The sequence below is a fragment of the Alexandromys fortis genome, unplaced genomic scaffold (assembly GCF_014885135.2).
Source record: "Alexandromys fortis isolate MF-2015 unplaced genomic scaffold, M_Fortis_MF-2015_v1.1 scaffold_204, whole genome shotgun sequence".
Classification (NCBI taxonomy): domain Eukaryota; kingdom Metazoa; phylum Chordata; class Mammalia; order Rodentia; family Cricetidae; genus Alexandromys; species Alexandromys fortis.
The window spans coordinates 408,482-433,893 of record NW_026068116.1 but is presented as its reverse complement, the minus strand read 5'-3'; the positions used below and the strand labels follow the sequence as shown (position 1 = coordinate 433,893).

Below are 25,412 nucleotides of genomic sequence, written 5' to 3'. Positions count from 1 at the left end.
AGATCTCTCCACCTACCTACCCATCCAACTTCATTTTCTCTCTTTCTCTCAAAACAAATAAAATAATAAATAAATAAATAAGAAACCTAAAAGAAAAGAAAGCTGACAAAATTTTCATTTTGCATTAGTCAACCTCTCCTGTGCATGAGGCCTGCCCTGGAGTGTGGCTCACATATCCACTGGACATATTCCAGCAGACATCAATCACAAAGAGTTTCTTAGTATTTTATCTAAATAGGAAAACCTAAAAGAAATAGATGAGTTTCTTAGTAAATATGACCCACAAAGTTAAATCAAGGTTAAGTAAGCAATTTAAACTAACTGATAAATCTTAGTAAAATAGAAACAACAATTAAAACTCCCCCAAAGGGGACTGGAGAGGTCACTCAGTAGTTTTGGCCTTCCAGATCAGGGTTTGATTCCCAGCACCCAGATAGCATTTCATAACTGTCTAAAACTCCACTTCCAGGCGGTCTAATGCCGTCTTCTGGCCTTTGTGGGCACTAGGCATTCGTGTGGTGTGCAGACATATATCCACGCAAACCCCTATATACATGTATTTTAAATGAATTGAAGAAATCCTCCCAACCAAAAAAGTCCAGGGACAAATGGATTCAGCACATAATTTTACCAGCCCTTAAATAAAGAACTAATGCTAATACTCTACATGGTACTCTGTAAAATAGAAACTGAAACAATTCTTAATTCTTCTTAAGAAACCAAATTATCCTGATACCAAAGCTACATAAAGACTCAAGAAAAAAAAGAAAATTATCAACCAATATCCTTTTTGAACATAGATGCAAAAATTCTCAATAAAATACTTGCAAACGGAAGTTAAAAACACATCAAAAATGTTTTCTACTATGGGGCTGAAGAGATGCCTCAGAGTTTAAGAGCATCGACTGCTCTTACAGAGACTTGGCTTCGGTTCCCAGCACTCATACGGCAGCTCACAAATCTCTGTAACTCTAGTTCCAGAGAATCAAATACCCCCTCTGCCCTCCTTGTGCTCTGCATGCATGTGGTGCACAAATATACACACATAAGTAAACACTTACATGCATTACATAAACAAGTAAAACATTTAAAAAGGTATCCACCACAATCATAATCATATTAGTTTTATCCCAGAGATGTAGGGATGGTTCAGCACATATAAATCAATAAACATAATATATCACATATATGGAATGGAAGACAAAAAGTACATGATCATTAGGTGCCAAAAGAACCTTTGACAAAATTTCAGAATTAGCTATTTACGAAGACGGTTATAAAGTTCTTAGCACCTCATAATTATGTTAAGTCTACTTGAATCTCTTTCCAAAATTCTAGGACAGAATTATTTAGTCACCTAGTTCAATCATCACTCTGTAAGACATTGAATGCAAGGACGAAGATAAAAATCAGTCTCCTTTTTTAGTGACGTGTTTCAATTTTTGTATCAAAAAGGTATTACCATGAAGCTTAAGTCTGGCTATAACCTGAGGTCCTCCTGCCTCAGTCATGCATTTTGATGCTGGATTGAGTTTATTTCTGGAAGGCTATTATTTCTAGATAACTCAAATTAGCCTTTTTTATATATGAAGGATTTCCTTCCACATATTGCCTCTACTAGAAACTGTCTTTGCACTCATGTACTTGATAGAACACTTGCGTGTGGCCTCTGAGGAGTTACTAAGAGGTTTCTGGAACACCTCTCTGAACTCAAGGAAGCAGAGACTTACTTTGACTCTCAATTTGAGGAGATGTTGTGTGGCAAAGGCCTGACGACAAGTGTCTCTGTGGCTCCAGGAGCAAGTAGTGAGTGTTTTCCCACATTGGTACCATACACAGAAAAGGGGGTGAGGTGCCCAGCTGGACCACAACTCTTGAGCTGGTGCCTGTCTTCCTCCTTTGGTTAATTCTTTCTGGAAATGCCTTCCCTGACACACCCAGCAGTACCGCAATAATACTCTTAAGATGGTTAAGTTGACAGACCAAATTAACCAATACAGGTCAAGACCACTAGACCCCTGTTTGGGACGTCAGAGTCTAACTCCCATAAAGATATTGACTCATTCCCCCCCAAAAAAAAAACCCACATAATTGTAAAGTGTTAAGTCACTGAGTCATCTTTCCAACCCCAGATTTTATATTTTTAATGACGAGTATGTACCTAGTTCAGAAATATCAAGGAAAACATAACTTCCTGAATCTCTTCTGCACATGGCTATTTCTGTTTTCACTTCTCTGCCATGTTGTGACAGCCCGGTGAAACTTACCCAGATGCCGGCTCCATGGTGTTTGTACATTGCAATCACCAAAACCATGCCAAACCCTCTTCATGTAAAAGTGTTCCAGACTCGGGTACTTTGTTATGACAACAGGAAGTAAACCAAGATAGTAGACAAATTCGCAACATTTGTTTAAATGGTTATTGGGTATCTCAGTTTTGAGTACAGATGGAATTTGCATCTCCATATCAGAGTAATTGATCTCTAAGACTCATGATCAATCTCCCTCATGGTTACTGCAGAAGTTCAGACATTGCACACAAAGTCCTATACACCATAAAGGTCTTGAAAAGTGTAGCAGTAATTGTTACCATTCCAAGACTTGGAATAATTTTCTTCCAGGAATTAGCTATGACTTTTCTCAGGGGAGGAAAGAGCAAATGAAAATGAAGTAATATAAATTAATGACCTAGGTCTCAAGGCTGTGAGACATCAGAAATGCCTACTATTTCAAGAAAAATCAGGTGAGTACGATATACTAGGGAACGCCTCTTAATTCCAAGTACATAAGATTTGTCTGACATGCAGAAGTTTTGAAAGTGGACAAATTAAACCTACAGAATCAAAATAGAGGTATCCTGCTTGTGTGTGTGTGTGATGATGATTACTTCCATGACAAATAATTTCACTATAACATACATGCTTTGAGTATGTAATCCAATATAGTATACTCAAAGTTATATAATAAGCACCATCCTCTTAGTCCACATTTAATATGATTAGCATAAATCCCACAACCATAAGCAGTTTGTTCCATTTCTCTCTCCTCTCTGCTTTCTTTGTCTTCAGACACTCCTGTTCTGGACACGTCATATAAACAGGATTGTACTATGTGTCATCACTTCTGGCTGACTTGTTTCACTAGCTGCATGTTTTCAAAGTCCCTCCATGCTGTAATGTTTTCTTTAATCCATCATATGGGTGCATGACATTTTATTTATGAACTCATCCTTGACGGACATTTATATTTTCTCATTACGCTCCTGAGACTGGGATTCTGGGGTCACCTGATAATTCATGGTTAGCCTTTGCATGAACAGCCAGATATTTTTTAAAATGATCACACCATTTCCCGTGCTCACAAATAACAAATGGGGGGTAGTGTTGTTTCCCCACATCCTTCCTAACGCCTATTATTATCACCCTTGTGACCAAAGATGTCCTAGAGACAAGGAGTAATGATGGAGACACTTTGTTAACCAATTATCTTTAAGAGGTGGGACCAAGTTAGGGTGTGGCTTTCTGAGACTTGGAGAAAAACGGGAGGGCACAAAGCCCAGGTTCTCTCTCTCTCTCTCTCTCTCTCTCTCTCTCTCTCTCTCTGTGTGTGTGTGTGTGTGTGTGTGTGTGTGTGTTTCCCTCGCAGCATAGCTGAGCTTGTACTTCTCGTTCCTGTTTTGTAAGTTTTCCCCTTATAATAAATAAAATACAATTGTTTTATCTTTTAGCTAGCCTGGTTATTTCCCGAATTGAGCTAACTTCTACAGAGTGACATTGTGCTGTTGTCTTGCTCACAGATTTTATTTTTTAGAAAAGTTTCTGGTACACAGAAAAATTTTTCAGAAGCAGAGTTTCCATATCTCTTTTTTGGCCAATAATAACATCCCCTGTTATTAACATGTTGGATTCATGTAGTCTGTGAGTTATAACTGATGAGTCAATACAGACTCACTCTTAGTAATTAGTCTCTAGTTTGCAGTAGAGTTCATTCTCAGAGTTGTCTGGTTCTGTGAATTTTGACAAATGCATAATTTTTCAGACTCACCATTAAATTATCATAACAGAATTATTTGAATCTCTAAAACTCTGGATTCTATCTGTTCAACCCCCCAAAAAATAATACCTGGAACTCATTGATATGCCTACAGTGTTAGTAATTTGCTTTTCCTAGATTATCATGTGATTACACGGTCGGAAGGATGCAGTACCCGTTCTCAATGTCCTTTTCACTTAGCAATAAACATTTTCAGTTCCTCTGCCTCTTCTCACAGCTTGACAGTGCCTTTCCTCAAATTCCTCTCCTCCTCTCTTTCTCTTTCCTCGTCTCTTCCCTTCTCTTCCTCTTCCTCTTTCTCTTCCTCCACTCTTCCTCTTCCCCTCTCTCTTCCTCTTTCTCTTCCTCCTCTCTTCCTCTTTTTCTCTTAGTTCCCCCTTTCTTGCCACATTCCTGAGAATCTACTCAGGGACTTGTGCACAATGGGCCAGCACTCCACAGCTAAGCTACACCTCAGCCCAACACATTTCTTTTTATCACTGGGTAATAGATGGCTGTGCCATCACCTGTTCATCTATTCACCTGTTGAGGAACATCTTGGTTGTTTCCAAGTCTTGATAATTATATAAGAAAAAGGCTGCTATAAATTCATGTGAAAACTTTTGTCCGACAGGACCAGATCATTTGGGTAATAGCTAAAAAGCATAATGGTTGTATGATAGCATAATGTTAGCTTGGTGCAAAACCAGAAAATTTTTATTTTCCCCAGCGGTGAGTGGGAGGCCTTTAGCTCTGTATCCACACTGCACCAGCATTTCCAGCACTTGATACTGCAACTGATGCCCAGTGCTAGTTTTTAGTGCATGATTCACTGATCATATGCAAAATTGCATACCTTTCCACATTCATTTTCCATTCCCACATCTGCTTACAAAATATGTGCATATATTTAGATGTTTGACCTTGTTTTATTAGGCTGCTTGTCTGTTTCTGTTGCATTTTAAATTGGCTTTTGTATTATGAATGAAAACCCTTTATCACATTTGTATTTTGAAAATATTTAGGCCTAGTCTTTGCCTGCTGTTTTCATTCTTCTAATATTGTCTATTATCAAAAGAGGTTTTCATTTTTTGACTGTGCATGTATCTGACATGCATTTGTGTGTTCGTATGTGTATGAGCACAAGTACGCATATAGGTGCATGTGCATGCCTTACAAATGCTTGTGGGGTCAAAAGATAAGGTAAGGTGTCTTTTCCATTATTCTTCACCTCGTATATTGAGGTAGAGTATCTCACTTGAGCTCAGAGCTCTCTGCTTAGGCGAGTCTAGCTGCAGCTTGCTCACTGGATCTTGCTTCTGCCTCCTGATGATTGGATTACAAGTGGCCTCATGCCTACTCATCATTTTCCTGGGTGCAGAAGATGCAAACTCCCATCCTCCCACTGTGTGAAACCAGTGTATTACACTGAGCGCCTCCTGAGCCCAAGGAATGTTCATTTTAGCATAGTCCAAAGTTGGCTTATTAGGTTAAAGAATTACATTTTTGGTGTTGTGTTGTAAAACATTCAAACAAGTGCAAGCAAAGCTACAAATGGGCAGGCTGATTTTATGCCAATCTGGAGTCATTTGGAAAGAGGGGATCTCCATTGAGAAAATAACCCCACCAGACTACCTGTGGTACCACAAGACAAACCAATAGTATGCTTTCTTGATTAACAATTGACGTGGGAGGGTTCAGCTCATTGTGAGTGCTGTCATCTGCGCAGGCTGGTGGTTCCCAGTTCTGAAAGGAAGCCCACTGAGCAAGCCATGGGGAGCAAGCCAGGAAAGTAAACAACCTTCCTCCATGACTTCAGTTCTTGTCTGCAGGTTCCTGCCCTGAGTTCCCTAGAAGATGGACTTTACTCTGGAAGATGAAATAAACCTTCTCCTCCTCAAGCCACTTTTAGTCACGTTGTTAAACCACCACAATAGAGACCTAGCTAAAACACCTAGATTTTCCTCTTCTGCTATCTTGTGAACATTTTTATGTTTATGTACATTTTGATTTAATTTTTATAGCTGTCAGGCCTGTGCCTAAACTCATAGTTTTGCATATAGATATTACACTATTCCAGGACCAACGCTAAAAGATTACTTTCCATGGAATGGTCCTTGAATAATTATGGAGATGAGATTTTGATGTTGTGTGGGTGTGCTGTGAGGTCCTCTATAATACTTCTTTGATCTAGCCATGTTTTTAAAAACATTTAACAACAGCAACAACAACAAAGAAATAACTAATGTCACATCGTCTATTTCAATGTCGCTTTGTAGTACATTTTGAAGTAAGGCCTGACTCCATCAGTATTGTGCTGGCTTTATGTATCTTTTACCCTTTCTATATAAACTTTAGAACAAATTTGTTTATAGAAATAAAGCACTTGGTGGGTTTTTTTTTTAAGTAGAATTCTGTTGACTCTATTGCTCAAAGCTGTAAACTGACATCTTTTCAATATGGATCTTTCCACATAAGCATGCTGCCCTGAGCGTATCTGCCACACAAACTGATTTCTAATACCCTTTCCACTAAAAGGAGCCTGGGTTACTTCTAGAAAGGGCTGCCAAGGAAGGTATAAGATAGACCTGAAACAGTTCATTGTGACAGAAATTAAAGAATGGCTAAAAATAAAATAAATGGCTCAAAAAGAGAAAAGTTCTTAATGACCAAATCTGAAACAAATGGAGCTTCAAAGTAATTAAAGATAGAAATGCTATAAAGCATTGACAAATCTGATACTTTTGTCAGGAAGCACCAAGACAAGCTGAGGATGTGTATAAACGCAACATGTCATTCTGAAGTAGATGTGAACTGAAAGAAGACTATGCTCAGTCAAGTGACAAAATTTTAATATAGATAATAGGTCATTGTTAGATTTCTTAGAGTTGCCAAGCCACTATGTCTATTTATTCTTTTTAAAAACATGTTTCGGGTTACTTCTGGAAATGGGCCGTAGGCTCAACATATGCTCCATCCGTTCACAAGACAGTTTCTGCACTATGCGTATTGATTTCCACGCACTACTGTGTTTGCTACTCAGTGCACATGTGACAAAGCAAATGGCAATTAAGACTAAGAATTGGTGAATTCGAATAAAGGATACACATGATTTCTTACATTATGCTTGCAGTATTTCCCGTAAGTGTGAAATCCTTCCAAATAAAATCTATGAAAGCGTGAGTTCTGCATACACAAAAATTAGACGTTTGTAAGCAAAAGGGATGATAGAGCCATGTAAAGACCGTGCAAGCAGAAGGGATGATGGTACCATGTATTCTGAAGAACAGTTGTGTGGAGGATGCCTAAGACCTTGAGTTCGGTTAATCCTGCTTGGTCAGCCCATTTGCTGTAATGTCATTATAGCGTGTGTCAGTGCTCATGGCTTGGAAAAGGCAGTAGTTTTTAAGCTACATAGGATCAATTTCAGGATCAATTGGTACAAGAGACATAAAACCATATTTTTCTCTGAGGGTTCACTGGGTGGAATATGTGAGTGAAGAGAATTAAGTAGTACTAACAAAAGAGAAAAGTAGGTAGGACTATGAGGGTGTCTTCCTTAAACAACAATGTCACAACTTGCCATCATAGCCGGGATCATATCTGGGAATGGCTGGCTGAGTATCATCCAGTCCTCCTCCTTACCAGGGGAGAAAGCTGGCACCAAGAGTCACTGTGTGTAGACAATAAAAGGTATCAATGTGTTCATATGTATAAATGCCACTCCATTCTTCACAAAAGAAACTAGTATCCACACATTCATGCTTCTGTACAATTCAGGATAATATATAATTTTAGCTGTTTACAAATAACATGTTATGCTTCAAATATTACATAAGGTTGATAATACATTTCTGGCAGAAATAAATATATTGCACTTAAACAGAACTTCATTAGATGTTACTTCATAGTATTTGGCTTATAATTTTTCCCCATAGAACATTTCCCACACCCTTCCCCTACCCCACACACTGCATTACAGTGACTTTTCCACGCAATTCATTAAGCAAATGAAGACACAGCAAACAAGAAGACCATGACAGTCTGCTTAAACAGGTGATACAGAATTTCATATTTTAGTTAACATAAGAATCTTTTCAGATTTCTAAAAAAAAAAACATGTTAAAAGCAACTTAATACAACATGTCTTTGTGCCAGAAGTAAAATACAACAAATTGTATCTTTTGTCCAGATGTACTATTACACACACACACATGCATACACACACATACACACACACATACTATTTTTTTTTACAGAATGCTTTCTTTAAAAAGGGAAGATATTGAAATTATGTGAGGGGGCAGATAAAAAAAGATAGAAAATATGAATTTTTAAGCCATCAAATGCTTACAAGTGAGCCTTCTATGTTTAGCTTGCAGAGGAAGGGTAAGTGTTTTGGTGTTTTTAATCTGGTATAGACTAGTAAGCCATGACAAAAGGGTTTTATGCTTCCTTAATGTTTTAAAAGTTTATAATCTTCCTGTTGCTTGTTTACAGCAATGTCTTTCTAAGACAATACAAAAAATACATATAAAACCCACCCTTCCTGAAGTAACTTTCTAGAGGAATAAGCTATTTTTTTTTCTTTTGTCTACTGGTTTTTCAGAATGGGTATTGTTTTGTTTGTAATAATTATCAATTTTAGAACACTGAGTGAAAACCTGGGTTTTAATACAGCATGTTAGCATGTTCATTAGTGACTAAGTCACCACCGAGCCTTCCTGCCTAACAGTGTGGAAAATCCTCCCATCAGTTTTATACATAGGTGATTTTCCTCAGCATAATTGTCCTTTGCATAAGGACTGTAGCTTGAAAAGTTCATTGGAAATAGAGAAATAGGATAAACAACCTAGCATCTCCCTGAAACACTCATAGGCAATGTGAGACATGAGGTTTCACTTCTAAAAATATTTCTTGGGCATGTTGAGGATTCCCTTACTTTTTATTACTGTGTTTGGGGATGGGAGTGTTGTACCTGGAGAAGCAAAATGGCAGACACTTGGCCAGTGGTTGGGGAGATGAGATCTACAAATGGCCCAGAAGTCAGTGCAGCTCTTACACAAAGCCCACACAATGTTACTGCTACATCATGAATCTCTACAGAGAAATTTTGCATCTCTGTCCCCACTCACTACCAGTGCTGGTAACCCTTCCAGACAATACACCATTGTTACTAGCTGGAAACGCCAGCAATGGAGCAGAAAGCCCTGAGCTAGACAGTGTTACCTAACAATTGTTGATATGCACATCTGGATGTAGTCCCACAAGAACTGCTGGGGACAGGAAGCAGGTGGGATGATTCACTAAATAAAGAATGGGCACAACTCAACTTAGAATTATTGAGGTATATTTCAAAGCCAATGAGTTATGAACAAGTCCGTTAGAGCTCAGTAAAGCAAGGCTGGCCAGGTGTCCTCAGCAGCACTGCGCTTGGCCACGCAAAGGGGAAAACCTGAATTTATTCCAACTATATTTTAAGGCTTAGTCATGATTATTCAATTGAATTTACCTGTTACTATCTAATTCTTGCCATCAGTTTTGGTGGAGTGATTTTTAAATAGTAAATTCCCAAGGAATTAATAAGAATTGATGGCCAGAATAAACCCCAAAATTACAGGTGGCTCCCAGGCTTGACTGCTAGGCACTCACACGGCCCATTTCCCTTGGATGGCTTCTGTCTGGTTCATGTAATACCAACAGGGGAAACAAACACCCAGTTAAGAACTTTAAGGGGGAAATTTCCGGAGCCCGCTTTGCTCGGCACCTTCCATGCCATTCATTCAGTTTCGTTCTTATATTGCCGAATTACAAGAAAAATTCCAAGAAATATTGGCAAAGATCATATTTAACAACAACAAAAAAAAATCTACTGTGAGGCACACAGATTGGGAAAACGACACACAGTATTAAAACAATCATCTCACTGTCATGGGAAAGAAAACGCAGACACTCACTCACTTCAGTATCCCGGCATCCTAGAAGACAGTGGTTTTCCCTGCAGCACTTTACTCCAAGGTCCTTTTGCAAGAGGCCAGTCATTGAGTACCATCCCCTACCCTAACCCTATAGGCATTTATTTTAAACATCACTCACCACTGGTTTTAAAAATAAATGCATGTCTGTACTTGTCTGGATACCAACTCCCTGTGGATTCAACTGCGACACGATGACACATAAAAAGCCAGATTGACCAGCAGTGTCTGACAGGGGAGTTTAAAGTGGTTTTGTTGACAATTCATGTCTCTTTGGAAGTCCGGTACAGACTTTGGTGGAAGAATATCAACTGAGAAATGTAAAGCCAGCATCCCACCCTACGCTGTGTGTGGTACCTTGTTTCAGAGGTTGGACTTGGCCTAGAAAGTCATTCAACGTGGAAACATCTAACAAAACTACCAAATCAAATTGCCGAGTGATGTGGTTCCTATATTGAGCTGATGCCTAAATACACTTCTACTGTCAGGAGTGCCATTTCCCGTGTCTTCTAGCACATTCAATACATTTGAAGTAGGAAAAGAGTAGAATGAAAACTACATACGAAATTTAAACTAAAATAAAGTTCAGGTGAACTGTGTGAAGCAAACCAGTCACATCCTAAAGGTGGAACACACTGTCTTCAAAGCTGAAGGTCTAACGACTTTAATAAATCTATGCTATCAGGGATTTATTATTGTAAAATACCAGATTTGTTGCCCTGGACTGTAAATGCTAAGATACATGTTCTTCAAAAATAACATATTGATTATATAGCAGTAAAACATAATCTCTAGTGTATTTATAGAGGGGAAGCGTAAGAAGGAAGCAAGAAGCTGGCTGCAGCCGTAGTTTGCTGGTAAGAACTCTCAGTGTTTCTGTCAGGGAGTCACCGGACTAACATGCAGTTTCATGTTAGCGATGGGGGGGAAATGGAAGGGAGTCTGTAAATGTATCACAGAGAGATAAGAGAAGTCAGAGGCAGGGCACACCCATGCCCGCAGGCTTATGTGAAAGCCTGGTGAGCTGCCTGTGAGAAAATGGCCAGTGGCGAATCCCTGACCACAAACAATGGCAGCAGCAATAAAGCAGATTCTAAAAAAATCAGATGTTAGCCCAATGTGTTTTAATACGCAAAAGATCCCCGACAAGGAGACAAAAATGAAGGGGACTTTGGTTCGCATGGCAGAGAAATCCCCTTCAGACGAGAGCCGCCATATTTTGATTGTAGTTTGTACTGGGGAACCTTGCCGATCACCACACACGGGCTCTGGAGAGGTCCTGGGTGGCCACGCCAGCAGCCTATTGAGAATGCAACACCCCAAAAGCTAACCTCTTCGATAATAACAGAACACCTTTCTTTAAAATAACAGACAGAGGGTTTCCCCTGCATACCTGCAAGATTTTTTGCAAGAAAAAGAATTAATAGGAAAAAGAAAAGGGGAACGGACTGAAGACAGAACTTCTGGTGTCCTGGCCCGTGGGCAGCAGGAACTTGTGAAAGCAGCTCCCGCTATTCGTTCATACCACAGGACGCATTAGCACCGACTCCGCCCCTTCCCCAGCAAACTGACATAAAGGAAACTAAACATGCTTAAGCCACAGCACTATAAATGTTTCGCTATTGGCTCCCATTTCACACTGGGAGAAATGGAGTTGAGCATTTCAATATGCTATGTAGTATTGCCTCTTGGACGATGCTTAGGACCTGTTGGTAGAAAGAAAACCTATACACAAGGATTTTATACAATACTGCATCAACAGGACTTTTAAACACTAGGAATAACGCACCTGGAGATTCCTTTGCCTTAGATCATTAAGCTTCCTAGGTAAACTGATGTCTTGTTAGTTGTAGGAGCAGGCTGGCTAAACTTTACACTGGATCCAGCTGCTGACGAATCCTGGCCCATGATGCATTCCCCTACACTGTGAGTCCAGCTCTCCTCTTTAATTAAGTCCTGTATTTCCTGGAGAGCCCCTGCTCCAATTCTCTACATCCCACCCACCCATCCCCCTCCTATATTTTCATACCCTTTTGCACATTCTGGATCTAGCTCCCTCAACTCTCAGAAGAGTCATACAAACGGCGTCATCACCGCAGAGGAGTGGCGTAGTCCTTGGATGGCTGCATAGGGCCCCTGCTGAAAGTAATGATGATATCGAGGCATATGGAATGATGGGAATGTAGGACCGCTTCCCTGCATCGAGCTGGCAATGGCGGATGGGGTCAGAGGCATTCCCAGGCGGCTATATGGTGGCAGAGAACCCTGAATAGGGTGAGGAATGGGTGTCGCTATGGACGCTGTGCTGGTGCCAAGAGCAGTCAGGGTCTGTGGATGCTGAAAGCCAGGGAAACTGGAAGACGATGATACCCAGGAACTGAGAGACAAATTGTCAGATGTTGTAAAGGCTGATCCTGCAAGAAAAACGCTCATTAGATTTAGGTGGCTCTGGAAATACACTGATGAAGAACTAGAGATCAGTTTATTTTCTTTGTTGTTATTTTGAGATAGGGTCTTACTATGTAGCCCTGGCTGTCCTGGAGTTCACTATATAGATCAGGCTGTCCTGAATTCACTGAAAACTTACCTACCTTTGCCTCCTAAATGCTGGCATTAAAGACATGTGCAGCTATGCCCAGTTTAAGATCAGTTTACTTTTAAAAAAATTGCTAGTACTCCACATTCAATAGTAGTTGGGCAATAGATGGGACTCAATTATTTCTAAAGAAGGGGTTGGACTGTGTTGACTCATCAGTTGAGAACACTATATTCCAGGGGACAGTTTGAATCCCAGCATTCACATGATAGGTCACAACCGTCTGTAACTCCAATCCCATGGGAATCTGATGCCTTCTTCTGACCTCTACAGACACCAGGCATGCATATGGTACACAAACATACATGAAGATAAAGCACTTGTGTGTGTTTGTGTATAATAACTATAAAAAAAGAAAGAAGAGAACTCAAAGTCAGGAGGCTAAAGAAGTGAGGGTGGTTGGGTCTGGGAAGAGTTTAGAGAGGGAGCTGAATGTGATCAAAACACACTCTATGAAATTCTCAAAGAATTAATAAAACTATTAACATTTTAAGAAGAGGGGAAAATGTTATATCAGCATTTCAAAAAGACAAACCAACATGAACCTTACTAAAAAGTAGATCCAACTTTCTAGATAAGAAGGTATCATTGACATCCTACACGGAAGGAAGAACTAACTAAACAGAAGAGCACCCAGATGATTGCACGGCCTGCAGATTCTGGAGTGGCCGAGCAGTGATGCTTTGCTGGAGAATATGACCTCATTTCCTTAAAGAGCACCACATATCTGTAGCACCTAACTGTAGGAACCAGATATGTCTCAGCAAAGCCACCTTTTCCCAAAACCATCAGGAAAACCCGAAGAATAAATTCTCCTACACCAGGAATGCTGACTTTTCCAACTGCGTAATGGTTCCTGGCTTCCTTTCCCTGAGTTATTAGAAATGCCCTGTCTTTCCACTAATTGTGTTGCTTGGTATTTTAGAAACAGGCCCCCCAAAAAAGATAGAAATTCTTTCCCCGTGGTACCATCCTAAGGTGGAACCCCACTGGCCTCTCTACTCTGTCTTTCCCGTCTTTCATGCTTCCTGTGTGCTCCGTCTTCTCTCAGAGCTTTCTGCTCAAGGAAACTTGATTCCATTCCTTTGTGATTTGTGTCACGTATGCAGTGTGTACTGGACAATCTCGGGTGTCATTCCCCACCCCATTTTTGAGGTACAGTCTCTTACTATTCTGTAGCTAACTTATTATGGCAGGATGGAAGCCAGGGAGCCCAGGGATTTGCTTGGCTCTGATTCTCCAAGTCAGGGAATTCTAGGTGACCAAGCCATCTCTCTACCCCTTGGTTTAATTCTTGCTTCAAACTATTAGGGCCAGTGATGGCCCTCTGTCATGATATTCCTCTTTTAAAAGTGTTCTTCATTTTGAACTTTGATCCTAACAAAATATCCCTAATTTTAAAATAATAAAGCTGAGATTCAAAAATGGTAAGAAACTATCCAGAACTGTGATTGGTGGCTCTTTGGCAGTAAGTCATAGACAAACCCATCCCTAACCTATTCAAAGGTTCTATGTCTGTTACCCAGCAAAACACACCACAGACAGAGTAGTCACTCAAGCAAACTAAAGAGGCATAGGAGGATCAGCATTGGAGACTGCTTCTTTTGAAAAGGCTTGAAGACACTTATTGACATGCACTCCCAGAGGACCAGACATTCCATCAGCAACCTGCCTTCATTCCCTGTCAAGGTCTCTGGCCTCCAGCAGCTCCACATCTCCACATGGTAGACAGACTTACCTCTATTTGGAGTTGTCTGGCTCTCCTCCCCCAGTACATCCTCTTCTCCGTAGGTGCGGATGGGTGACCGGGCATAGGAATGCTTCTGGATCAGGCTCTCCACACTCTCCCTGTGGAACAGAGGGATATATCACAGTTCTCTTCTGAGAGGAGGTTGGGGGTTCACTAGCCTACTTTTTCAGCCAAAGGCAAGACAACTTTCAAAGCTTGTACGTTCATTCACTGTAAAGAGACTTCTGGAACACGAGTTCAGACGCCTAAGTGCAAATAAATACAACTAGGCAGAAATAGAAGAACACAGAGCAATGAAATAAGGCTATAGGAGGACGGAATTTAATGAGGCAAAAAGTGATGAATGAATCCACTATAGGACGGTAATAAATCTTACAGATTTCATCAGATAATGATTCAAAACAAATATGAATTGATTCAAATGTACTGGCTCAGGATATAATAAAATATTGGGAAATGTTCATAATATCAGTTATAAAATGACTGAGTATTCACTCAGAATGTAAACACACAGAGTACATGGCAATATAAACTCCTTGGATAATGGACCTAGAAGATTTTTGTGGTGTTTAAACTGAAAATTACATAAAAGCTGTAACAGATACATGAGCAAATCAAGACCCTCAGAAACACTGGTACATTGTCTTTGAAGAGGGTCTCCCAAGAGGGCAAATAACTCTTTCGAAAAAACATAGTTATGACCTATCAAAGGGCCAAATATTGATATTTTTAAATTGTGTGGGATGAGAAAGGGGAAGCCAAACACCCAACTGCTTACTGAAGAAATAAGAAAATAAATCAAGTGTCACAATAACTATTCAATGTAATATTTGACATTTCACAGAGAAGATGCTATCTAATTAATAGTGTGTTTGGGGTCCTAAAAGTTTACATAATCATGACGCTGTGGGGTCTTTTCCCCAACAGATAATGGGGAGAGCCCACTTCTGCAAATTCCAATGTTTTGTTGATCTCTGTTTGTAGAGATCACCAAAAACCACAATGCCCTAATTTCTGTTGCTGAATTAAAGTATCAAAATGAGTTTTCACTAGTACCCAAAGTTCATTTTTTATTCAAAATTGTATTGGTTATTCTAGCTTCTTTATTTCCATATAAATTTAGTACTTGTTGATTTATTTTTAAGATTACTGAAATTTTAATCAGAATTGTGTCTGAGATGTACACCAATTTATGGAGAGTTGACATTTATAATATTGAGTCTCTTTCAGCCCTTGAATAGTATGTCCTTCTATTTATCACTAGAGCTAAATAGATTTAAATATACCAGCCTGACACATCGGAGCCACATTTATCTCAAAACGTTTCATGTTCTACTAACTGCTTTTTAATTTCAATTTACAACTTCTCATTTCTAGTAGATATAAATGCAGCTTTCTTTTGCATGCTGCATGTAGCTTTCAGCTTTGCTAGCACACGTATTTGTCCCAGTGACTCTTTCAAAGGTTTGCATTTGTATGCAGTCGTGATATCTAGGATCAGAAGTGATTTCAGTTCTTTGCTTCTGTTCATAATGAATTTATTTTACTTTTCCCCCATCTTACTGCAACATGCAGAATCAACTGCACAGCTCTGAACAGAAGTGTTCAGATTCATTTAGTGAGATCCCACACCATATACACAGCATTGTTCCCTGGACTTGGTGGTTGGCTTTCATTGGAATTGGTTTAATGAAATTCAAAGAATTGATCCCTCCTCATCCCATGTTGCTGACAGGATTTTTTAAAATAAGAAATAGATTTTGCATTTTGATTTTGTTTTTGTTATTTTCTGTGTCTATAAAGAAAACAAAGTGGCTTTTCTTTTTTAGTAAGTTAATTTGATCAGTTACATTGGGTAAACTTCTAGTGTTAAAATAATTTTGTATTTCTGAGGAAAACTCTAGTTGGTCATATTGGTCATATCAGTTTTTGTTTAACTCAACCTCCTAGAATTATTTTAAAACTTTTCCCATGTATATTCAAAAAGGAATATTAGACTCTTATTTTCTATTTTGCAATATCTTTCCTCAATCTTAGTCTTAAGGTAACAATGTCGTCATAACGTCATTTTAAAAGTATCCTTGGATTTTCTTCCTGTTGCTATAATAAAATTGCCTACCAAAGCAACCTAAGAGGAAAGGGTTTATTACATAGCTCATAGTGCACAGTTCACCACGACAGGAATAAGACAGAATAAGCCTGGGATAGCAGGTCATATTGTAGTCACAATCAGGAAAGAAAGAGATGCAAACATGCTGCCTCCACTTACACAATCCAGGATCCAGCTAGGGCAGGGTGTCACCTCACCCACAGGAGATGGGTTTGAGTTAACACAATCAAGATGACCACACATGCTCAGAGGTCTACTTCCCAAGTGACTACAGGTCCTGTCAAATTAATCATTAAAACTAACTATCACATAACCCTTCCCTTCGGTTTACTAGAAAAGCTGAAAACTTTTGTTACTGTACATTATTTAAATATTTTGTATAAGTCACCAGGGGGCACCTTAGCCCTTATGGAAACATTAATTACAAATTCACAACTATCAAATTACATTTCTTCTTGAAATGCACTTGATAGTTTTTGTCTTCAAAAAATTTATTTGCCTCCTTTAAATTGTTGAAATCATAAGTGTGCTGATTATTGCACTATATAATATTCCCTTATTAATCCTTGTCTAGCTTCTTGTCTCTTTGCTGTAGTAAAATGCTCTTACAAAATCAACTTACAGGGGAAGGATCTTGCCATCTCAATTACTGTGATCAGCACAAATCCCCACACATAACATAGAGCAGCGGTTCTCAACTTTCCCAGTGCTGAGACCCTTTAATATAGTTCCCCACATTGTGGTGACCTCCAACCATAAAATTATTTCATTGCTTCTTCATATCTGTAGTTGTCTACTGTTATGAGTTGTCATTTAAATATCTGTGTTTTCTGATGCTCTTAGGTGACCCCTGTGAAGGTTCATTTAACCCAGAAAGGGTCACAACCACAACTTGAGAACCACTACCACTACCATAGCCCAATTTGCTCTGGTCAATTCTTCATGGCTGTCTGAGAGATGAGAGATTATGCATTCTCAAGAGTGGTGTTAGTCCCCACATGTTTAATAACGGGGACTGTGTTTCCTTCCTGATCTGTTTGACTGGAGAAGTGTCAATTTTATTATCTCTGCATTCATGTTCCTGTTTTTCTCCCCTTATTTTCTTTTATTTCCCCACAAATAAGACTTTTTATTTGTCACTATTAGAAACAGATTTTTGGACTGGTGACTCATACCCATAAGCCCGTTCAACTTTCGCACCTGTCTCATCACCAATAGCTTTCCCAGAACTACCACCTTCACCAGGGAGCTCCAAGAGATTTCCCAGTTCAAACTTAGGTTTCTTCGGCATTTTCACTTTTCTAAGAAAGACATCATGAAGAGAATAAATGTACTGGCAAGGCTTTTCTATGTCTTTCCCAATGCTGTCTAGAATCAATTTATTAACCACTTCCTTCAAGTTATTTGTCTGCACTTCTCGGATTATAATTTTCATCATCTTCTGGATCTAGGGGATCTCCTAGTGCTGTGCACGGGAGGTCTCACGTATCTGGTTGTAGTGCTTTTCAGTGAAACCAATACAGAACAAACAGAGCAAAAAACCATTGGGTGTCTTGACATCGCCATGAGCGTCAATCATGGTCCGCCACTTTTTGACCATGGAACACATTTTGTCCCAGGTAAGATCCATGCTGTGAAAGTTAGTTGGACAGTTTTTACCCTAAAGATCCCCATTAATTACCTTGAAATTTCTAAGTGCCACTTTGTCCTTCTATACATCAGCAAGGCTCACTTCAAACATACTACTCTTGGGGCCATCCGATGCAATTTTGGTTTCTTGAGTCCTTGTGAGCAGTTTTTTTCCAATGTTTCTGATATTGAACATAGTCGGAGCTTTCATATACCAACCTTTCTTCAAAAAAGATCACTCCCTTCCTGACGGCTTTCTTCAGGCACTTGTTCTTACTGACCGCCATGGTGCTACTGAGAGCTCTTATGTTTTTTTCTTCTTCTTCTTTGAATTGATTTGTTCTTCCTCTCCTAGTTTCTTTGAGATTGAAGATGTGGGTGATTGGTCTTAGACATTTCCTCATTTCTAAAGGAAGACTATACTACTCAGTAGTGTTCCAACAGCTTCCCTTTTCTTGTTTAGCAGTTACAGCTTCCTTCCGTTACTTTACCGACTGTCTCCACATTTATAGTAAATACTGAATTTGTCACAGTCTACCTTAAGGTGATATTGCACCTTTCGAGGATAGCGGAAGAATCTTGCCAGCACACAGCACTTAAAAAACCTTGCAGTTATATATTTAATTTACCTCTTCTAGCTTTGTGTCCATCTTTTAAAACGTTGTTTTATAAATTCCACTCTCTACTTTTACATCTTTTAAAGATTCAAATGATATGAAAACATTTTGTTTATCCAAGTCCTTTGCATTTCTGTCAGTCTTCGTTTCCTCCTGGATATCCAGAATGGGACCTAGCACAATCTCTTCTGCCTAAAGGACTTCCTTTAACCGATCTACAGAGCAACTAGATGGTGGGGATGAAGTCGTCAGCTTTTCTGTGTCTGGAAAAGAACCTTTGCTCTGCTTTTGCTTTTAAGAAGTCATTCTGGTGGCTGTCATAACTCTACCCACGCACGTTTTCCCTCAGCTCTTCAAAGACAGTTCATTCTGGTGGCTGTCATAACTCTACCCATGCACGCTTCCCCTCGGTTTTTCAAAGACGGATCCTTAGTCACAAGAAGTCCGTCATCGCTGTCATCCTCAGCTTTGTTCCTCTGACATAATGTCTTTAATCCCCTCAGTGCTTCCAGTCTTTCCTTTGTCATTGACTTCCAGCCATTCAATTATGATGTAGCTTTTACTTTCTTCGTGCTTCTTGAGCTCAGCCTGGTTGAACCTTCTGGATTGCGTGTTTAATTGTTGTTAAATTGGGGAAAATTACATGTCTTTTCCCATCCTCCAGTGACCTTCCAGGGTCTCTAGTTACATATATGTGATGCCTCTTGAAGCTCTTTGTGTTGTCTAAGTTGTCTCTTTGTACTCTTTCACCCTTGAGAGTTTGTTAGTCTGTCTTGGCTCTCACAAATTTTGTCATCTGTTGTGTCTAATCTGCCCTCCGCCCACCCAGTCTACATTTGACTTTGTAAACAGTCACTTCTTTCAGAATTCGATGGGATCTTTTCTTCATCTTCCATGCATCTATCTCTGCATATGTGAAATTGTCGTGACAACTATCTGATTATCTTTGTTGATTATCACATCGACATGACTTTGGCATTAATTTCAGCTAGTTTACCCTCGTGGCCGGGCATATTCTTTCATCTCTACATACCTGGTCCCTTCTTTCTCTGCTGATGTTTAGACTTGACCTTGTCACCAGGCATTGGGAACTGATCTTGCCAGGTATTGCAAGTTCTCACTTTCCCACACATATTCTGAAACTTCGCTGTGGACCGTGGTTACATTAGTTGGAAATACTTTGCAATTCTTCTTCCAAGGATATGTTAGGTAGGACTGTCCTTAACCCAGGGCTATTTTTCCCTCCCCTTGCGAAACAAACCCTTTAGGAACTTTGCTCAGTGTCCTGTTGAGAGGTATTCACCCCTGTGTCAACACCACTGCTGCTTGTCCCTTCTGCTTCCACCTCGTTCTGGAAATCCCTTCACATCTTTCAGAACACCCGAGAAAGACTCTTCCTAGATCTCTGGCTTTCTTTTCTTTAAACCCTCACCTATCCCTCTCCTTCAAGTATCCTCCGAAGTCTCCTAGCATAGGACTCTTACACTCTGACTTCTCAAGGAAGCCTTCAAGTGCGCCTCCCTTTCTCTCTCCCATGTCCAGGTCTGAACACCCTCAAAAGTAATGCATTGGGGCATCACTTTCCTCTCTCCATTTGCTTTGTCCTCAACGACTGCACTGCCTTTTGTTGCTTCAGCCCCAGTGTCATTTTAAAAAATGTTTTCTGTGAAACTAGGAAACAAACTTCCTCAAGACTCAGTAATACCACTTTTGGGTATATATCCAAAGGATGCTCAATCGTGCCACAAGGACATGTGCTCAACTATATTCATAGCAGCATTGTTATAGCCAGAACCTAGAAACAACCTAAATGTCCCTTGACCGAAGAATGTATTCCGAAAATGTGGTACATTTACACATTGGAGTACTATACAGCAGAAAAAAAATAATGACATTTTGAAATTTGCAGGCAAGTGGAGCTAGAAAACATCATATTGAGTGAGGTAACCCAGACCCAGAAAGACAATTATCATATGTACTCACTCATACGTGGTTTTTAAATATAAAGCAAAGAAAACCAGCCTACAAATCACAATCCCAGAGAACTTAGACAACAATGGGGACCCTAAGAGACATACATGGATCTAATCTATATGGGAAGTAGAAAAAGACAAGATCTCCTGAGTAAATTGGAAGCATGGGGACCATGGGAGAGGGTTCAAGTGAAGGGGAGAAGTAGGGAGGGGAGCAAAGAAAAAATGTACAGCTCAATAAAATCAATAAAAAAATTTTTAAAAGATACTACCAAAAATTGTTTTCTGTGTTTTTTTTTGTTTTTTTTTGTTTTGTTTTGGTTTTGTTTGTTTGTTTGTTTGTTTGTTTGTTTGTTTCTCGCCCTTGATGCAACACCTTTTCTCGGAGCAGTGTTCCTTATGATAATGTTCTTCTAAGAATCTCAAAGCCCACCAGAACTCCTAGATCAACTCAAGCACAGCATCCAGGGGTGGAACACTGGTTACAGTAACTGGCAGAACTTTCCGGGTAATTCCAACAGAAGGCAAGATTTAAAATAAAGGGGAGATATATGGAGGAAACTTTTCACCAAGCACTCTTCTCTAAGTTTTGAACTTCTGATGTATGTATTATTTATTCAAAAAATACTTATAAAGTATAAAATGTCATATGACTCTCACAGCTTAGCAAAGGCAGAACATATAAGATCTGATATCCAACAATTACATTTCTGGGACTTATGATAATGGATTAATAAGAATAATAATCATATAAGCTTTTATATCAACATAAAAGACATAGGAGATTTCATGTTACATTGGAAATGCCATAAATGTTAATGCCATTCATTGACCGTATGAATGAATCCATGAGGAGGTGGACTACCTACAACACTCCAAACCTTATTACTAGCCTAACCTCTCTTTGTTTGTAAACTAGGGAAAAAAATATTTGCTACACAAGTTCAGTCTTATGTTCAAGTAAATAAATATACTTTTGTGCACTTATTTATATAGGTGCAGATATATGGAATTGTTACCATGAACAATATGTTATAGAAACTGTAGGGGTATTAGCAAATAAGACAAAAAATATCTTCCCCTTGAGGGAGAACGATGAGAAAAAAAAAGAAGGGAGGGGAAGGAAAGAAAGTAGAGAGAGAATGTGGTAGATATATTCATGATAGTATTACTCATGATGGTATAGTATGCCATCATGAGGGGAAACGACATCCTGTCTTTTTCAGCAAAATGGTAGAACAAAAAGACCTGAAGTTAAATGAAACCTTGGCTATGGAAACATGTGTTTTGTGTGTGTCAGTTAAAAGAAAAAAGGTTCTGATGGAAGTTGATAATTAGAGGTCAGGAAGTGGGAACATAGGATGGTAAAGAATAGAGAACTAGATTTAGTCTCTCTGTGTGTGTAATGTGCATGTATTGAAGCACAACACTAATATGCTAATTAAAAAGACTAAACAGAAAGGATGGCTTTAATCATGACAGACCACACTCCTGTACTGTTGAAGATAGCAGCCTCTAGAGCTAGTAATATTTACTAACGACTCAACACACTGTAATATCAAAAAGGGTCTCTGCTTAGGGTAAGTTAGGTGACTAAGAAGAAAGTTAAGTTGGCTGAACAACCCATCTTAAAATGACAATCAAAAACTATACCAAAGTCGATGTCTTTTAAGTCTGTGCCTGAGTCGTGCTGTTAATGTTTAAAATAAAAAGTTGAAAGAATTGGTCACTGTTTATACATAAGGAAAAGAATTTGCTTAAATAGCATAGGAAAATGCCTCCTTTTGAATAATTAGAAGAGAATATAGCAGTATGTTTTGAAAATATATTCCTTTTCCAGGACTTTCATGTGTAGGCATTTAAATTCCAAAGAAGTGGTAGTGTTTGCCTCTCCAAAATTGCCTTTACAGAACACCATTTAAGCATCTTTACATTCAACAAAAGAAAACTCATTTTCCAAATGACACGATGAATCACTGCCTTGTGAAGGAAACATTTTGCTTTTCTATAAAAAGTACATTACATTCATTTTGTCCTTGCTAGATCACTCATTACTTATGCTGTTCCCTGGGAGTGGGGGGAGGGGGGAAGGGATTTTATCGAAGTGATTTACTTGTGTCAGGCCTGGAAGTGAACTGAAAGCAATAGCAGTTCTTCTATAGAGGACGGCCTAATTGCATTACTGCCTCTCAAGTGATTGAACACAGCGGTGCATATCAGAGCCATCTCCTCGGAGATGCTGCAAAGAGTAGACAGCTCACGCTGCTTACTTTAGGGCAAATCCCTGTTCGCAGCAGGGAGGAAAGAGCAAAGACTCTGTTTAGCCTGCAAAGCCATCAGAAGGGTTCCAAAGACACTGTCCCACGACGAGTGTGGAGTTCAGCTAGCAGGATGAATGATTCACATGTTATACACTGTGTGATGCTCAGTTCTGCTGCCTCATGGTGCAAGAGACTGTGGTTTCTGTTAGACTTGCCTTGCAGTTACCTGAGTACCACTGTGAAGGAGTAGTGGTTTTAGCATCTAATGCTAAACTTGTCTAAGCAAAGGATGGCATTATTGCTTTAGGAGGTCTTCAGTGGATGGCTTCTGACTGCTCCTTAACTGTCAAATCTGGGAATACTTGTTAGAAACACAAACAGACAGAAGATGAAGAAACAGAGAGGAGGCAGGCAATCACTCTGTTCTCGCTGCTATAGTGTTCATAAGCACTGAAACCATTTCAACGATTTCTTCAGAGTCTCTGCAAGCAAAACCTTCTGGAAGTGGAAATGATTTCCTTCCTTCATCCTTGGAACTAAAATGTTTATTTCTCAATGCTCAAGACCCCAAAGCTTCCCCTCACCTCACATTCTTTTTTGCATAACTGCCCTTCCAAACACACCTTTTTCGTCGGCACCTGTCAGCTTAAGGGAAAGTATTTGCATGACCCTCTGTTCAGCTAGCTTACTGGAAACTTCAGCATGCAATGCTTCTAAGTCTGTCCAGCTCTGACCCAGGGCTTCAGTGTTCTGGGGTGTGGCCTGAGCACGTGGAATATTTCCATGTAGTTCAGATGTCATCGGCTGGAGACCCCATATGGGGAACCACTGCCCTGGGCAACCTTCATGTGTGTGTTTGCCCCAGTGCCTAATCAGAAGCTCAGCTTGGCAGCTTGTCCTGTAGGGTTGAGGACATATTGTCTCACTATTCTACATCACCATCATAACACAACTAAAATGAAGATTTTAATGTGTTCTCATTCTTAGTGTTGTTATTAGATTATGCAAATTAATACAGTATTCATTGGTCCCTGACACAAGAATGCTCAATAAATATGTATAGATTAAAAAACTCAGTTTGATTTCAAAACTGTATTCTATTAAGCAAACTTATTTCAGATAAAACTGACACTTCTGGTCCCTACACCTTTCCATGCCTTATTTTCCTATAATTTGCTAAGTCACAAAGAAAATCAGTAAAAAGCAAATGTCATTTCAATTTAATTCTAACTTTCTCTTTTAAAGATAGGCCTGCCTCCCCTCCAAAAACAAGCAACAAAACAAACAAAACAAAAAAGCTTATGTTTAGAAAGAAAACGTCAAACACACTAAAATCAATCTAATTTATAGGAAAAAAATTTAAATTTTCTTTTTCATTAATTTGATCTTTCTCTCATGTCTCATTAAGTCTTTATAAATAACTTCTTGTCACAACATCTTTCTAAAGATTTGTGCAGCTATGTTGTAAATTATAATTCTTCAATATCTGTACATTCCATAAAATATTTTAAAAAATGAAAACTTTGGGATAATACAATTTGAGATATATTATAAAACATTAATTTTAATTTAAGAACTGAAATATAGTATGTAATCAATTTTGGAAAAGCAAATAACTCTAAGTTCATCCTTTAAAAAGCTTTTGGACTTGATGTTTATTTATTTGACTAAATCCTATTGGGTTTTATTTTCCTTAGTAGTATGTATTTCTCATTTTGTATTATCACTAACAACTTAAATAAGTAAAGAAACCACTGAAGAACGCATAAGATCTGTTGTTTTGTTTACTAAAATCCCTGGCTATGACTAGAAGAAATCTCTTAGGTCAAATTCAAAGAATTCAGTCTATAAATAAACCCTGGTAAGTCATGAGGTATTCTTTATTGCAGACATTGTAGGCTTTTCACTGTATGTTTTGCAAAATATAATTGTAAATACAACTGAAACACAAATGAACGATTAACGGAATTAGCAAACAAAACCACAAAAATGTAGTTACTTTTGCTTCCTCCTATCCATGACCGATTCCCTCCTTTAAAAACTGAAGTAAACAATATTCCCTTGGACTAAATCTATTCCATTGGCTTTCTTTCAAGAGCTAAGGAAGGTAAGAGAATTACTTCTGTTGTACACTGGGCTAACAACTGTTAGGTTGAATTAGTCAGCTCACAGCATGCATGGCCTTTTCAGGAGTCCTGGGTGGCAGAGTGCTCTCTTTCAGAGCTAAACAGTACTGGGGAGAAAGCACAGAAGTGCGACCAAGAAGGATGAAGGCGAAGATGTACTAAGGGCACACAACTGTATGGCAGAAAATCTCAGCTGTGGGGAAAATGGCTGCATGCCTAAAATAAATTGACAATAATGTCTAAAATAGTGGGGTAGAGGGGGATTGCTTTTAAGGAAATGCCTCTAGTGCAGGAGAGCCAGAGAGGTACCTGAGCATAGCATCCGTTCTGTTCCACTGAGCTC

At 39.1% G+C, this 25,412-nt stretch overlaps 1 protein-coding gene and 1 pseudogene across 1 annotated transcript in view; both read right to left on the bottom strand.

Annotated features, from left to right (window-relative positions):
- Positions 1 to 12,033: 12,033 nt before the first annotated feature.
- The window catches only part of Tbx20 (T-box transcription factor 20), a 52,528-nt gene continuing 39,149 nt past the window's right edge, over positions 12,034 to 25,412 (bottom strand). The window contains exons 7-8 of the mRNA XM_050124896.1: positions 14,342 to 14,451; positions 12,034 to 12,421 (exon numbers count right to left, since the gene is read on the bottom strand). Of these exons, the coding sequence (XP_049980853.1) occupies positions 12,081 to 12,421; positions 14,342 to 14,451 (451 nt within the window). The 3' untranslated portion in view covers positions 12,034 to 12,080. The remainder of the gene's footprint in view (positions 12,422 to 14,341; positions 14,452 to 25,412) is intronic.
- LOC126490180 (40S ribosomal protein S3a-like) lies at positions 17,593 to 18,379 on the bottom strand (annotated as a pseudogene).